The sequence below is a fragment of the Sycon ciliatum genome, chromosome 5 (genome assembly GCF_964019385.1).
Source record: "Sycon ciliatum chromosome 5, ocSycCili1.1, whole genome shotgun sequence".
NCBI lineage: Eukaryota > Metazoa > Porifera > Calcarea > Leucosolenida > Sycettidae > Sycon > Sycon ciliatum.
In genome coordinates this window covers 18231675-18247774 of record NC_088647.1, presented here as the reverse complement: position 1 = coordinate 18247774, position 16100 = coordinate 18231675, and the positions used below count along the sequence as shown (strand labels likewise).

The 16100-nt window shown below is 53.3% G+C and overlaps 1 protein-coding gene across 1 annotated transcript in view; it reads left to right on the top strand.

Annotated features, from left to right (window-relative positions):
- Positions 1-10180, top strand: part of LOC135817917 (E3 ubiquitin-protein ligase TRIM33-like) — a 36976-nt gene extending 26796 nt beyond the window's left edge. The window contains exon 3 of the mRNA XM_065331219.1: positions 9132-10180. Coding sequence (XP_065187291.1) covers positions 9132-9827 — 696 coding nt within the window. The 3' untranslated portion in view covers positions 9828-10180. The remainder of the gene's footprint in view (positions 1-9131) is intronic.
- The last annotated feature ends 5920 nt before the right edge of the window (positions 10181-16100 follow it).

Genomic DNA, 16100 nt, shown 5'->3' with positions numbered 1-16100 from the left:
CAGACCCTGCGTGAATGTGGAGTAGGTGGCTTGTGGTTGCGATCCAGCGATGGTCGTGAGCTGCGCGACTTCCTCACACCAGGTGGAGACCTTGGATTGGACGTTCTACAGTCGGCCGTCCGTGCCCGAAGGTGCACAAAGGACTAGGTGGCGGCATCCATCACAGTCATGCGACCTGTAGTCTGTACACAGGTCCCGGCTTCGAACGTCTCGACAGCAGCTGCGTACATGTGCTCCATGGAATCCAGTCTTGTCACTCAAGTACGCGCCGGGCGTTGCGCAGCCTTAGTTTCTCCTGTGAAATGATGCAAGGCGCAAACTGGAAAAAAATGGAGTGACGCGCCTGGATTTAATTGAGCAGCACAGACCCATACTACTATTACTAGTTACTAGTACTTAGTAGATCTACATTGTACAGTGTAGTAGCAATACTACGAGCAATACTACGAGTCCGAGCTACGTTTGAACGGTATTTATCATCCTTTTTCTCACTTCGATTCTGCGAGAAATAACAACTAATGCTTCAAGTCGTGGAGTCTTTACACGCTTAGTTTCTTCAATCGTTCCGAGTTCACTTTCTGGCAAGTTCTAACATCAGTATTCATAGTTCTGGCATGAGTAATGTCATCCCTCGAGTGGCTGTGCACTGTGCAGCGGTTGTGGCTCATCGAGCACCAGTCTGAAATATATTTCCTGCCTGCACACGCTGTGCGCGCCGTGTGTGCAAAACAGTGTTTCTTTTGACGGTTCAATCAAATGTCAGAAATGTTGGTCAACCACCCCCCTGCCTATGAGCGTCGAGCCATTGCGATCTCTACCCAGTGTGGTGTCCCTGGGAGATGCCTACCGAGTAGCGGGCGAAGACACCCAGACGACACCACCAGTGTGTGAAGAGTGTGGAACTCGCACCACCGCCACCAGTAGTTGTGAGAACTGCCATGCGAGAATGTGCGATGTTCATGCGGGTGCTCACCGCACACGGTTTGAATCATTACCTGGACATGCGGAGATAGGACATATTCTTTTGCAAGCTGGCGCATACTCTGTATCAGCGATGATTGGCTGCAGGCACTTGCAAGGCAGTCCACAACAAATCCTGGTAAAATCTACTGAGGCTGATAGAAGGCAACATAATACGGTAAGGTTCAAAGAAACAAACTGGCAGTATTCCAGAGCTCTAGCCAGGTCAAAATAGTAGGGGGGGGGGGGGGGGAGCGCAAACATTTACCCCGTAGCCCATTATTCAAATTTCAAAATAACTGTCTAGCAATGCGAAATGCAATGTACAGGACGAACACCTGACTTCATCCCAGACAAATATGCCTTTATGAACCCTCTAGTGTATAATGCTGACTATCGACTGCATTTCCGTTGAATTCCATAAAAAACACAGAAATCGGAAAATGAGTGGGGGGGGGGGGGGGGTCGACACTTCTTCACAGGGGGGAGGGGAAGCTGCGACCCCCCCCCCCCTTGTGAAGAAGTGCCGGACCCCCCCCCCCTCCCGCAATAACCTTCCTTTGGCCAGAACCCTGGTATTCCCTCCCCCACCCCCATGCATCTGCCGCTAGGGTTTATCGGGTGTTAGCGGCCGTCGTGAGTTCCCTTCGGGAACGGACCCGATAATTTACTTCTTCTTTTTTACCCCCATGCACACACAGTTTTCTCTCTCTTTCAATGCATCAAGTACTCATCTGTTTGAGGGAGTTGCCAGGGAAAAAAGTCCAAAGAAGATTTGACTGTCACCACCTGGACTCGAACCAGGGACTTTCGCTTGTATAGGCCAGCAATGCTCAAACTACTAAGTTATCGTATATTCTTCCTCCAAGCAGAGACCGTTCAAATTTTCTTCTGACTTTTAACTCACGCCACAACACTCCACGGAAGATGCATTGACCTTGGCACTACCTGTCGTCAGCAGACCACCAGCTACGTACTGGCGCAGTACTAGTGGACATGGGCAAGGCATTCGATAAAGTACGGCACCAGCTCATGATCCAAGATTTGTTTGCCTTGGGTGTATCTTCGACTGCATCACATTGGTTTACGAGCCACTTCATGGACCGTCGACAGAGAGTAGTTCTGGCGAGTGGGCAGTGCTCGGGCCTGACTTCATGCGAGTGTGGGGTACCTCAGGGTAGTGTACTGGGTCCATAGCTGGGTCCATAGCTGTTTTCACTATACCATGGACGTCCATAGCGTCACCAACCCAGCACACTCCCAGCTGTTTGCGGATGACATCCTTCTCGACACCGCAAGCAGATCCGTAGCAACCCTAAATCAAGTCTTGTCAGTCGCTGTGTCAAACTTGGCTGACTACCTACACGGGAAAGGCCTGGTTTTAAACCCCGACAAGACGTAGGTCTTAGCCATTGAGGCATCACGCAGCAGTACCCTGGAACTCAACGTTGACTGCAACGGGACGCCTCTCACCCAGACCACCACTGCTCGCTTTCTGGGCCTACAGATCGATTCCTGTCTTCAGTGGGCCACGCAGATCTCCAGCATAGTGCGTAAAACTTCCCATAAGCTAACCATCCGCCCGTCGCTATCTGAACGCCAGTCGCTCCTCTTCTATTCTGCCCGTATACTTCCTGACATGCTTTATGGATCAAATGCGTTCTTCTCTGCACTCACGGCTCAGCAGCGGCACCAGCTCACTGTCCTCGACAAGCGATGTGTTCGCTGCGTAGCCAATCTGCCCTTCCCGTCCCATACCACTCCTATATACACTCGCCTTTCGCTGACCCATGTAATTGAACGTGTCAAATGCAAACTCCGTTTCCTTCTGCACCATGTCCACACCGGCAGCATCAGCCCTCTTCTGAAAGATAGAGTAGCCCGCCAACCTCCCAGTAACACCCGTGGCAATGACAATTGCAAATACGTTGTGCCGCTAACTTGGCGAACATCTGACGACAGACGACCATTGGTTACCGCCGTGAAGCTTTGGAACACCCTGCCACAGGAACTCACGTCCACTTGTCGTCCAACCCCGTTTAAAAGATTGCAGAAAGAGTTTTTCTACGGTTAATATGACCGAATAGTACCTCCCTCTGGCATCGGTCTTCATCTTCCTATTTCTCTCTGACTGTTAATTCTGTTCAAACTTGGCTTGTAATTACCGGTCCATATATTTCCTACAGAAAGTGGTGAACATCACGCAACTGCATTGTAAATAAAAGGGTGTTTGTCAACTGATAACCGCTCCATTTAGGTGCTATTCACTCTTTAGAGGAAAATTATTTTATTAATGATGTTGACAAATTATTGACGTTTCGGGCCAATCACCCATCATCAGTGACTGTTTTCTCATTTTCTCAAGTACAGTTTTATCAGGCCACACTTTTTTGTTCTATCGCCATCATAATATTAGTGTTACGAATTTGTATTACGACTATGATTTACGCATGTCGTTGTATTTGGTTCTTGTCTTGTGGAGTCCAGTGTCTGATGTCATATATGGTCATATATGTATCATTGCCCTTTTGGTTTGCGATGTAAAATAAAACTTCAAACAAACACTTCTTGCTACCGGTATTCGAAATGCTAGTCTCTTCAGTTATTTCGAGTTTCTCCTTGTCAAGGTATGAACAATGCCAGCAGTTGCTTACGCAATATGGCATGCGTTCTATTTCTTTCCTGGCGGCAGACAGATGGAATGCTCTTCCCACTGACTGCCGTCAGGCCCCGTCTCTTACTCTGTATGTAAACATGGTAAAAATTCACCTAGGGTTCCCAGTAAAAAGGCAACGCCTGTTGGGACTCCCCTAGTAAAAATTAATAATAAAATCTACTACTACTACTACTTGCAACAGTTTCAGTGTTGATATTTCATCAATTTTATTATAGAAGTGGCTGTCCTTTACCACTTTCGGCATTCCCTGCATTATTGCAAGTTTTGCGTAGCTAAAGTATGTTAACGCGGTGACGTAATGTTTTCACTGTATGCTGATGTCTATCACGCGCGTGTTCGCGCCAGCTCACGGATGCGCCGTTGTGCGCATGCGCAAACTCTCCAACCAGCTCGCTTTGCATACGTACACCCTTCAGCAGCCTTCGTGCCTGGCTCTCTTTGTTAGTTGCATTGGCTTGCATGACTCTTGCTCCGTGTTTTCAAACTCCGGAGTTCTTCAGTTCTGTTCAGACTTCCTTGTACAAGGTGACATCGTCGTTTCGGTCTCTTTTTGCCTAGTTGTGGTGTCCAGTCCCTGGGCGGGCTGGAATTCTGAGTGCTGTATCCGCGGAGTGGTTTACTCAAATTTTCTCAAATTTTCCCACGCTGAGGCAAGAGATGTCGCGCAGGTCCGCCAGGTCATCTTCTAGCCCCTACGCTAGAGCAACATCCTCCTCTGCTCCTGGAACCACCCAGGCCGGAGCCCCGGCCCAGAACCCCGCGCCGCCTCGTGCTCCGGCTCTACCTGGCCAAGTGCCTCCGTCTCAGTCCATGCCGGCCGGCCAACCACCCCAGCTCACGCTGGCGAGCCAGATCTCCGCCGCCGTGGCTGTTGCTATTCAGCCTCTGGCCGACAAGGTTACCCTGCTGGAGCAGGCTGGCGCGGCCCAACTCGCCGGCCCAGGAACTGGCGTAAACTCGGGACTCGCTCATGTTCCGACGTTCAGCGGGGCCTCGCTTTGTGCTGCCGGATCAATCGCCACTGCAGCGCCGGTTTTACCAGTATCAGTACCGGCTGCCAGCCACCCGCCACAACAGTGGCCGTCATCTGGAGACCTCCCCGTGGTGCCGCCTCGCCTTCGAGACCGGATTGTGCGAGGTGAGTTCACAGAATTAAGCGATTTGCTGCCTGAATCCCTGGGTTTCGAGGGAGATCATGATGTGATGCAACTCGACGTGGGCGCGGGCCGATCTGTGCAGCTCGTCCCCAAATCTTCCCACCGGCAACCCGCCAAACGACACATCTATGATCTTGCCACTTGGGTGGAAGCGTTCACCACATACTCGAGGGTGCTGGCCGACGCCTCACCACAGCTGGCAGGTGATCTCTGGGCGTATCAGGCCATCATTGTCGATGCCAACGTCCGGTTCCACAATGATGCCTGGCTGTCCTACGACCGCAAATTCCGTATGGCCAAGGCGTCCCTCCCTCACCGCTATTCCTGGTCCGTCATTGACCCGAACCTGTGGCAGTCTTGTCTCACGGGCCGTGGGCGGCCTCCGTGCCAGCGTTGCTCCATGGTCCATCCAAGTCAGCCCAGCAGCTGCCCCTTTCGTGGGGGGCTCCCAGCCCCAACAGCGCCTACTGGGAGCCAGTTCTCGCACCAGCCTCGCTTTGACGGCAAAGCCATCTGTCGTAATTTCAACTTCGGCAGCTGCTTGCTCTCCCCCTGCTCCAGAGCACACGTCTGCATGCAGTGCCGCGGCCGTCACCCCGCACGCCAATGCTCCAAGTCTGGTGACTCGACCAAGAAATAACTCTCACCCCAGTGGTGACGCTGCTTTACAGGTGCCCACTAGCACGCCTGTTCATGTTCGGCGCTTTATCAATCTTCTCTCTCCTCATTCAAATGCAGTATTTCGCTCTTATGTTTCACAAGGCATGCAGTATGGCTTTCGTATTGGCAGCTCTCGCCCCATTGCATCTTCTGTTATGTCTCCTAATCACCCTTCGGCTTGTGCTTGCCCTGCTGAGGTTACTACTCATCTGCTTACCTGTTGTGACCGCGGAGAAACTGCGGGCCCATTTGCATCTCCGCCATTCCCTCACATGCATATTTCTGGTTTGGGTGCTATCCCGAAGTCTAATGGCAAACTGCGTATCATCCACGACCTCTCGTCCCCTGCCGGCTTGAGTGTGAATGACGGTATATCTCGGGATGAATTCAGCCTGCAGTACAAAACTGTCGATACAGCTATCTCTCTGATCATGCCGGCAGGGCGTAGCGCTCTTTTGACGAAGGTCGACATCAGGAATGCATTCCGTCTCTGTCCTGTTGCCCCCTGTGACTGGCCCTGTCTAGGCATCTTCTGGCAGGGACAATTCTATCATGACAAAGTGCTACCATTTGGATTGCGTTCTGCACCATACATATTCGATAAATTCGCCACAGCAGTCCAGTTTATTCTCGAGGATGCATGCCACCTAAGCCAATTACTCCACTACCTGGACGACTTTCTGAACGTTAGTTCGCCCCACCTGCCCGTTGCGGAACATCATCGCTCACTTATCTTTGACATGCTCTGCTATTTGCAGATACCGGTGGCCTCTGAGAAAGTCGAAGGCCCATCCACATGTCTCACCTTCCTCGGCCTGGAGCTGGATTCGCTGACGTTTGAGATCCGGTTACCGTCCGCCAAACATGGGGCGTATCTCGGCAAAGTCAACGGCCTCCTTCAATCAGGCATGGCGTCCCGGCGCGAACTCGCCTCCGTGTTGGGCAATCTCTCGTTCGCGGCCCGGGCTATTCCTGCCGGTCGTACCTTCCTGAGGCGCCTGTACGACCTTGACCGTGCAACAAGCAACCTTCCAAAGCACGAGGTTCTCACCCTGTCAGCCGGAGCAGTGAACGACCTCAAATGGTGGCAGCGTACCCTATCAGTCTGGCCAGGGAAGTCGTTCTTCCTCCTGGACAAATGGACAAAGGCGCCCAACTTGCAATTGCAGACTGATGCTAGCGGTAACCAGGGCTATGGAGCGTACTTCCAGGGACGATGGATCCGTGGAGCATGGTTGCCCCACCAGCATTCAGAGTCCATACAGTATAAAGAACTGTACGCTATTGTCATCGCAACCAGTACATGGGCGTCAGAGTGGAAGTCCCTCAGTATTGAGTTTCAGTGCGACAACTCAGCTGTTGTAGACTGCATCAAATCCGGCACCAGCAGATCGCCACCCATGATGTCTCTAGTTAGGTGTCTGTATCACCTTTGCGTTGCTCACGATTGCCTGATTTCAGCAGTGCACATCCCTGGTGTTACTAATACCATTGCCGATGCTCTTTCCCGGAATCTGTTGCAGGAATTCCGCTGCCTGGCACCCACGGCACAGCTCCATCCGGACATGCCGATCTTGCCCACACCGGACTGACCGAAGACTTGACCAGGCTGGCGTCCCTGGCAATAGCACCGTCATCCAGGAGGACATACTCAGCTTCAGAGCGGCGGTACCTGGATTTCTGTCAGCAGCATGGCATCGTGGCCCTGCCTGGAAGCGACATTACGCTGTGCTACTACGCAGCCCTCCTCGTGCGCACACTGCGGCCGGCCTCGGTTCGCACATATATGTCAGCCATCCGGAACTTACACGTCGAAATGGGCCTCGAGTACCCGAATCAGCCGACGTCCCTGCTGTCACGAGTGTTAAGAGGCATAGCCCGTTCGTCGGGACCTGGCCGCCCTCGTTTGCCTATCACAACACCCATCCTCCGGCAACTCTGCCAACGCCTCCAAGTTTCCTCCATGCGGCACCCAGTTGACCAGGCAATGCTGCAGTGCGCCTTCACCCTGGCCTTTTATGGCTTCCTGCGCTGTGGTGAGCTCACCTCGTTGACGTTTGGCAACGTGGCCCTGGACCAACAATCATTTCGTATCACCATCACGCTGCTGCAATCAAAGACGGACCCGGACGGTAGGGGCACGGTAGTCCACGTGGGCGGCTGTACCCATGTCATCAGCTGCCCTGTTACGGCGATGGTGCGGTACCTGACGGCAGTGTCGGCGGAGTCCCAATCTCCTAGAGATCAGCTGCTCGTCTACCACAATGGCCAGCCTCTGACACGAGCGGACGTCACGAGGGAGGTGCGGACCCTCCTACCGCTTTGTGGGATTACAGATCCGTCCAGCTATGCCAGCCACTCATTCCGGATCGGAGCAGCCACGTCTGCAGCTATCGCAGGCGTACCAGAGCACGTGATCCGCCATATGGGGCGATGGCGCAGCGACGCCGTGCTGCGCTATATCCGTGTTGAGCCATCCGATGTGCGGCTAGTATCAGAAGCTAGCCACAGTGAGTGACTGACCAGTAGCGCTGCACCTTGACGAATGTCTCCTCCGGCATACATACCAACTCTCAGTACCGCTATCGGTACCTAGATTTCTTGACTGCTAGCAGCTCCTGCTATACTCCTCGTTCAATGCTCGCGTTATTTCTGAGCACTGACTTATTTGGTTGGCCCACCAGGGTAACTAGCTTGGGCACTGAACTCTCAGTAGCTGGCAGCATTCTCTCTACTCTCCCAAATCACTCTATTCGGTTACTGCCCTTGGCAGGTCAGCCGCCATTTCGGTCTCACTCTCGGTCCCCGCCTCTGTCGGGTCGGCCGCCTCCATGGTTACACACTGCCAGCTCCTTCGCCCAGTTACCCTGTGGTGCCAACCAACTACTGCTGTGTCTGTGTGTGGGTCGTGTATGCCTCCGCGTACGGAGCATGCGTTAATGCAAGTTTTGCGTAGCTTAAGTATGTTAACGCGGTGACGTAATGTTTTCACTGTATGCTGATGTCTATCACGCGCGTGTTCGCGCCAGCTCACGGATGCGCCGTTGTGCGCATGCGCAAACTCTCCAACCAGCTCGCTTTGCATACGTACACCCTTCAGCAGCCTTCGTGCCTGGCTCTCTTTGTTAGTTGCATTGGCTCGCATGACTCTTGCTCCGTGTTTTCACCCACCCACCCACACCGACTTCATTGTGTTACAATTCTCATTCTGTAGCACCCCGTTTATACTACTAACCTCATTCGTCTTCCAAACTCACTCTGCTAAACAAAAACAAGCAGGGATTGGGCACTGAACTCTCAGTAGCTGGCAGCATTCTCTCTACTCTCTCGAATCACTCTATTCGGTTACTGCCCTTGGCAGGTCAGCCGCCATTTCGGTCTCACTCTCGGTCCCCGCCTCTGTCGGGTCGGCCGCCTCCATGGTTACACACTGCCAGCTCCTTCGCCCAGTTACCCTGTGGTGCAAACCAACTACTGCTGTGTCTGTGTGTGGGTCGTGTATGCCTCCGCGTACGGAGCATGCGTTAACCCTGAAGAGGAGGCAAAAATTCAACCCTATGAGAAGAGTGCGTTCGTGACATTGCATGGATGCCTGTGATCTTCACCTGGTTTTTAAACTATAACGTGGCTCTGGCATTTATAAAAAAATTCTTTTCTGTCAATTATCGTGCTTGTAGGCCTGCAAAGTCAGCCAACCTGAACAGATCCATCAGCTTCAGCAGCCACATGCGCAGCCAGCCATGCACCAGCAACTAATGCAGCAGCCGCACCAGCAACTAATGCAGCAGCAGCAGCACCAACGACTAAACCAGCAGTGGCTAGAGCAACTAATGCAGCAGCAGCAGCAGCACCTGCAACAAATGCAGCAGCAGCACCAGCAACCAATGCAACAGCAGCAGCAGCGCCTGCAACCAATGCAGCAGCAGCAACACCTGCAACCAATGCAGCAGCAGCAGCACCTGCAACCAATGCAGCAGCAGCAGCAACACCTGCAACCAATGCAGCAGCAGCAGCAACACTTGCAACCAATGCAGCAGCAGCAGCAGCAGCACCTGCAACCAATGCAGCAGCAGCAGCAGCAGCAGCAGCAGCAACCAATGCAGCAGCAGCAGCAACACCTGCAACCAATGCAGCAGCAGCAACACCTGCAACCAATGCAGCAGCAGCAGCAACACCTGCAACCAATGCAGCAGCAGCAGCAACACCTGCAACCAATGCAGCAGCAGCAGCAGCAGCACCAGCAGCAGCACCTGCAACCAATGCAGCAGCAGCAACACCTGCAACCAATGCAGCAGCAGCAGCAGGAGCGGCAGCAGAGGCGGGAGCCAGAACCGCAGAAGCGACAAACGAAGCCACAACACAGAGCCAGATAAAGCACCCACAGCAGCGACGGAAAACACCTCACGCTACAGCTATTCCAAGACCGGCAGCCGGTCGCCCAGTACCGCACACCCGTGTGTAGAGCATGCAGATTCTTCAACCTTGTACCTGTTGCATTGTAGTCTAGTGCCTGTGTCACTGTAGCTTGGTGTGTTAAAACCTGTACAGTAATAAGACTAGTATCCTTTGCATGTGAAGTTCGAACCTACCTTTTTCAGAAGCTTTCCTTTTTTCTTTAGTTTCTTCCAATACATGTCTTCTGATTGGCCGAATCTGTGCCATCTCTCTATCTCCTGATTGGTCTAAACCGTTGCTCGTTGTTATGTGAAACCTGAACTCTCTTAGTCTTGGCACAAATAAAAAGCTCTGTCTCTGAAGAAAGATGATCCTTCATTTCTTCAACCACTTCTCCTTGCTCTGGTGAGACTTGTTGGTTGTTGTGTGCCCAACCACTTGGGCGCACAACAACTGCCAAGCCTCTTATACGGGCAAAATAAACACAATTACGAGTGCAACCTCAACAGCACCGGAAGAAAAACGAGCAAAAAATGGCTGTGAAGACAGTCGAGAGAGCAAAAAATTAATGGCTGTGAAAACAGTCGAGAGAGCAAAAAAAGGCTGAGAGCAAAAATGGCTGTGAAAACAGTCTAGTACGGAGCCTCGGGAGGGAGCTTTAACCGATGCTGCTCATGGCAACCGCAAATCGGGCCGAGTCATTTGCATCTGAGGGCACGCGGTGCCGGTGGCCTCGCAGACTGGCAACAGCCGCACGGATGAGGGCAAAGCTGAGCTTACATCGGATGTAGGACATTGTGGCAGCGTACGGCTCCTGCTTCTTGTCGGCGAGCATCGATGCCAGCCGAGCATAGAGTGCTGTCGCAGCTTTGCCATACCCTCCAGTGCAGGACAAGACAACTGGTGAGAAGGAGGCGTGCTCGACGTTGGTGATCCGTTCCTCGTAGCGGCGACGCTTCTCCTGCTCATGTCGCTTGTACACAGCGGGCAAGGCAAACTTGGCGTTGGTGGGGGCGTGGGGGTTGAAAACCCGGACATCAAAGTACGAACGCTCGTACCGACCTCCCCAGACTCCACTGGCACCGATGTCTAGGCGGGCGTTGTCTTCAGTTGAAGCTGACCGTAGCGTCATCCTCTCACCTGTCAGCGGCTCTAGCAGCGGTTCCACCACAACTTGGTGCGCAACTTCCTTCATGATGGATGCTGTGAGGTCGCGTACCGCGTTGTGGCGGAGGCTAGGGTAGCCGCCGGTTGAGCAGGAGAGAGCATGGGCCACGGTGAATGATTTACCACAGCTGCAAGCAGAGGGCAAACGCTTCAGAGGTCAGCCATATCGCAATGTAACCGCATCGTGAAATGCGCCCTTCGATAGCGTGAAGCCAAACATCTTTAGTGGTTTGCATGTCAGCCACGACGAGGCACCCTTCTCCGCCGCCAGCTCCCTGGACCGCTTTAAGTCCGAAGCGATGCTGTCTTCCACAGCGACTAGGGTCTCCTTCTCCCTTACGGAGTGGATCCTGCGCACCTTCGCCTTCTCTGCCTTCATGGTGTGGTGAACATCACCTAGGTCCGTGTTTTGCACGATGATCCGCTCCACCAATGGCTGCGTGATGGTCCTGGAGTCATCCAACTGGTTGGCGAGATCGCACGGGTTGATTAGACCCATGCCCCCTAGGCGACAAGGCAGAGCGAGGAGAGTGCGGGTGGTCTGATCAGGAGCGGGGTGTCCTGTGAGCGCCGGGATAAACTCGCCGTGGATAATCTCCTCCAGTGGCTGGAAATTCTCCGTCGCTTCTGGCATGGTGCGAGCGAGGAATGTCCACTTGTCCTTCAGCCCTTGCGTGAACGCCGTGTACGCTGCTTGTGGTTGCGATTGGGCGTACCTGGTGAGGACTTGCAGTTCCTTTACCCATTCCATGACCTTCGCTGCAATAAACTGCTTGCAGAAAGTAGCAGTGCCCAGTCCCGCACCCAGATGACGGCAACCATCTTGCATGATCGCGATGTTAGTCCCATGGAACACTTCCTCCGCGGTTTTGGCAAACTGTGGTTTCACCAGGAGAGTGGACTTGGAACCATTGATGAAGTATCCGTACTTGTGGCCCTCCTCCTCGAGCACGCATACGGCCTGCTGCTGTGGAATCATCCGCAAACCAGATGTGCTGTGCCGCTGAGCTGCTCGCCGCCTTCTGCACGAGTGGGAGGAGCCCAATGGCATACATGGGCATTGCCATCGGGTCTCCCTGGGTGGTGCCCTCCTCAGAAAGAAGACACTCCCCATCGACGAACAGCCGTGCGGGATGCCGGTAGGTGTTGGTGACGGCACCCGCGATGGCCGGACAGAGGTGACGGATGTTGTGCAAGCACACACTGCGGTTCAGCCTGTTGAGCGCATTGCTCGCGTCTGCTAGGAGGACTGCTTCGGTCTCTTCCTCATTCCATAGGTGCCGCATTGCGTGGATTGCTGCTTCCACACCACATTCTTGGCCGCCACACAGCTGAAGCGACCCGACCGCCTGTTGGATCTGCTCTCCGATTATGGTGAGGATGGCTTTGCCTACTATCCTTCTGAGGACTTCACATATGCCGATTGGGCGCACCCCGGGCTTCTTATCCAGAGGCACCAAGCGACATGCCGTGAATGACTCGAGGGAAATTGGGTTGATGACTCCGGTGGCGATGCGCTTGGCGCAGGCGGCGGTGCTATCACATAGCTGGTCGGAGGACGCTCCGAATGAGGTGCACAAGCGTTTCCAGCTGGTAGAGTCCATGCCGGAAGGGCCTGCTGCTCCATTTGTCCTTAGCACCGATTCCAAATGATGTCTCTGTTCAGAGCTTCGAACAGCACCGGGTGCGGCAGTTCAGGGCAGGGGCCGATGATGAGGGCGTCTGCATGCATGGGTTCCGCCGGCGGGTGCTTCTCTTTCAGCGTTTGCCTCACGGTTTTACCATCAGCGGAGGAGTCCAGATTTAGCAGCCCACCCGAGGGCGTTGCTGTCAGGGACTGGAGAGCTGCGCCCGGTTTACCATTTGTGATGAGGGTAGCGAATCGTCGCGCGTCATCTGGACTTTGGGCCCGTTTCCCGCCACGTTCCTTGGTTAGTTGGCGCTGGATGGTACGTGCTTCCCGTACGAGTTCATCTTGGGCCACGCTACAACTGGTGGCAGCGGTGGATGTTTCGGGTTTTTTTTCTTCATGGTATGTTTTTGTTGTTGTGACAATGTGAAGTGATTCCTGGTTCGGAATGGCCCAAGCACAGCCTAACCAGCCGCCGGCCCAGCCGCCCCGTCCGGCCCAGCCTGCTCAGCCAGCCCAGCCAGCCCAACCCGTTCAGCCAGCCCAGCCAGCACAGCCAGTTCAGCCCGCCCAGCCAGTGCAGCCAGCCCAGCCAGTTCAGCCCGCCCAGCCAGTTCAGCCCGCCCAGCCAGCTCCCGTTCGACCCATCCGGCCATGGGCAACTCCGGAACGTTTTGATGGTGGAGCAGCCTCGGACTGGACTACTTGGCGTGACCACTTCACTCAAGTTTGCCTGGTCAATCAGTGGACGCCGCAGGACCAGGCACAGTACATCCCGTTGTACTTGATAGAGAATGCGCAGTGCTACTACCAGTCGCTTCCTGTCGCGACACGCCAGGATGTTCAGCAATTACTGGTAGCTCTGAAGGGTCGGTTTGCTCCACCCGTCAGGACCGACCTCCACAGAGCAGAATTGAAGGCCAGACGACAGCGAGGTGATGAGGCGTTGTCTGATTACTGCGAGGTGATTCGCCGATTGTCTCGCAGAGCGTACCCTACCTTGCCAAACCTCGTGCAGGACCAGCTGGCATGTGACCAATTCATTGAAGGTCTGGACAGCAGAGAGTTGCGCATGGAGGTACGTCGCCAAGACCCCCGAACTCTTGACCAGGCACTGCAGCAAGGACTTCGAGCACTTGCCATACTCCAAGCAGACGCTACTACTAGTGCGTCTCAGCCAGCGGCCGCGGCTGTCTGTGCTGCCAGGGAAGATCGTTTGGATGCCTTATTAGTAAGGATGGAACGATTGGAAACCGCTCTGTCATCTTTGCAGCGACCGCAGCAGCAACCCCAGCAGCAACCCCAACAACAGCGCCGCTGTTACCATTGTGGGAGTGCCGAACATCTGATTGCGTACTGCCCGACTGCACCTCCACCCCGGGGACAACGTCAGCGCCCTTCGGGAAACGGCCGGGAGTTGGCATAGAGGGTCCAGAGTCAGCTCCAAACCGCCATGGCCCGGAAGTGCTGCCCGCCGCGCCTTCCGATGTAGTATGCCATTCCGTTGCTGTTGCCAGTTGCCAGTATGTTATCGGCAAAGTAAGTTCAATATGCATAACTGATGTCCACATGTTAGTTGATTCTGGAAGTTCGATTTCGTTTGTCAGCTCAGCATTCTATCAACAACATAAGCATATAAAATTAAACAAAATTTCTACATCAGTCCGAAGTGTTGATGGCAGTGGCGTGACTGTGGAAGGAGCGGTGGATGTGCAGCTAGAGTTTGGCAGCCTCCAACTTCAGCACACTATGGTAGTTGCAAACATTGAGCCTGACGTACTATTATGCATAGACTTCCTCCGTAGGCACGGTTGTATTATGGATCTGGGACAAGGCTGTCTGCGCTTGAGCAATCAGACCCTTCCATTAACACAGGGAGTTGGGCCCAAGCACCTTTCATGTCAGAGAGTGGAAACAGACCCCATTCCAGTGCAATTGGCTGAATCTGTTGTTCTACAGGGCTATTCTCAGTTGATAACGCAAGGTAGATTACGTGACACTGAGTTTATGTCTCCATCGTGCGGAATGGTAGAGCCAACAGAGTCGTTCGTAGATAAATTTTGTGTCAGTGCAGCTAGAGTGGTCACGACCGTGAGTGAGAACAGTACTGTTCCCGTCAGGTTGCAGAACCTGCTACCACGGCCTGTCACTATAAACAAGGGTACAGTTGTTGGCATGTTCGAATCTTGCTTTGTTGAGAAAGCCGCAGAAGCCGCGGATGAGCGTGATTGTACTGCTGAAAGCTGTAATGCTGCTGATATGTGTTCTGACCCTGTTGAGTTGTTTGACCTTAGTCATCTCGATACAGAAGAGGCAGCAGCCGTCAGGTCTCTTCTCTCGGAGTTCAGCGACATAATTTCAACGGGAGCAATGGATCTTGGCTCTACCGGTGTTGCCAAACATGACATCGAGACCACTAGCTGTAACAGTCCAACTAACTTCAGTAGTCATTCTTGGAATAAGCAATGATCCTTGCCATAATGCATTCTTATATACATGAACAAGCAATGATGGACATAACACCTAACAGCAGCAGCGTGATAATAGCAGGTGATAAGTGTATCCTATTCCTAGTGTTAGTAGTAACAGTGAATCTGTTACACCATTCCCCCTTCTCAACTGTCAGAACAGTACCAATTCGAAGGAACAGTTATGGTAACTAATGATCATGCATGGATATGTGGAATGCATGGTAGCCGAAAACAACACTGATGAACTCAAGATCCAGTGCATGTCCTCTGCAAATAACGCCTGGCTGGCAGGGAAGCACTATCCTAATCATGCAGAATGCTACATTTCTATTGCAACACGTAGAAACTAGCAATACAACTGTGGCTGCCAATTAAATAGCGATTTTATGAAAAACGGTCCAGGTAGGTTTTCAGCGGAATAATAGCGTTTCCTGCTTCATCCATCAAGTATTCCTCCGGCTCCCAGGTGGCATCTCGGTAGCCCTTCCATTTCACTAGGTACTGCGTGCGCCGTCCTCTCTTCTTGTGCGACAACACCTTTTCGACAATGTACCGCGTATGGCCATCCGCATCGGTTAGGGGTGGAGGTGCCGGCTGAGTACCGCCCGGTATCTCATTGCCATGGTACAGCTTGAGGGCAGCAATATTGAACACTGGATGGGCCCGAATGATTCTTGGAAGAGCTAATCTGTACGCATTCGGGGCCACTTTCTTCTGCACCTTGAACGGCCCATACCACTTGAGCCTTAATTTGTGTGAAGGCCTGTCTCGTTCCTCGGGCGTCAGCAGGAAGTCCCTGAAGACCAACACCTCATCCCCCTCCTTCAGGGCGTCCTCCACCCGTCCTCGATCCGCATACAATGATTGCCGGGCCTGCGCCGCCACGATGGCATCCTGTGCCTCACGTAGTGCCTCTACGCGGCCATCCAGCCATGACAGCGGACCATTCGTGTCCATGCCAGCTCCAGCTTTCTGCTTCGTCA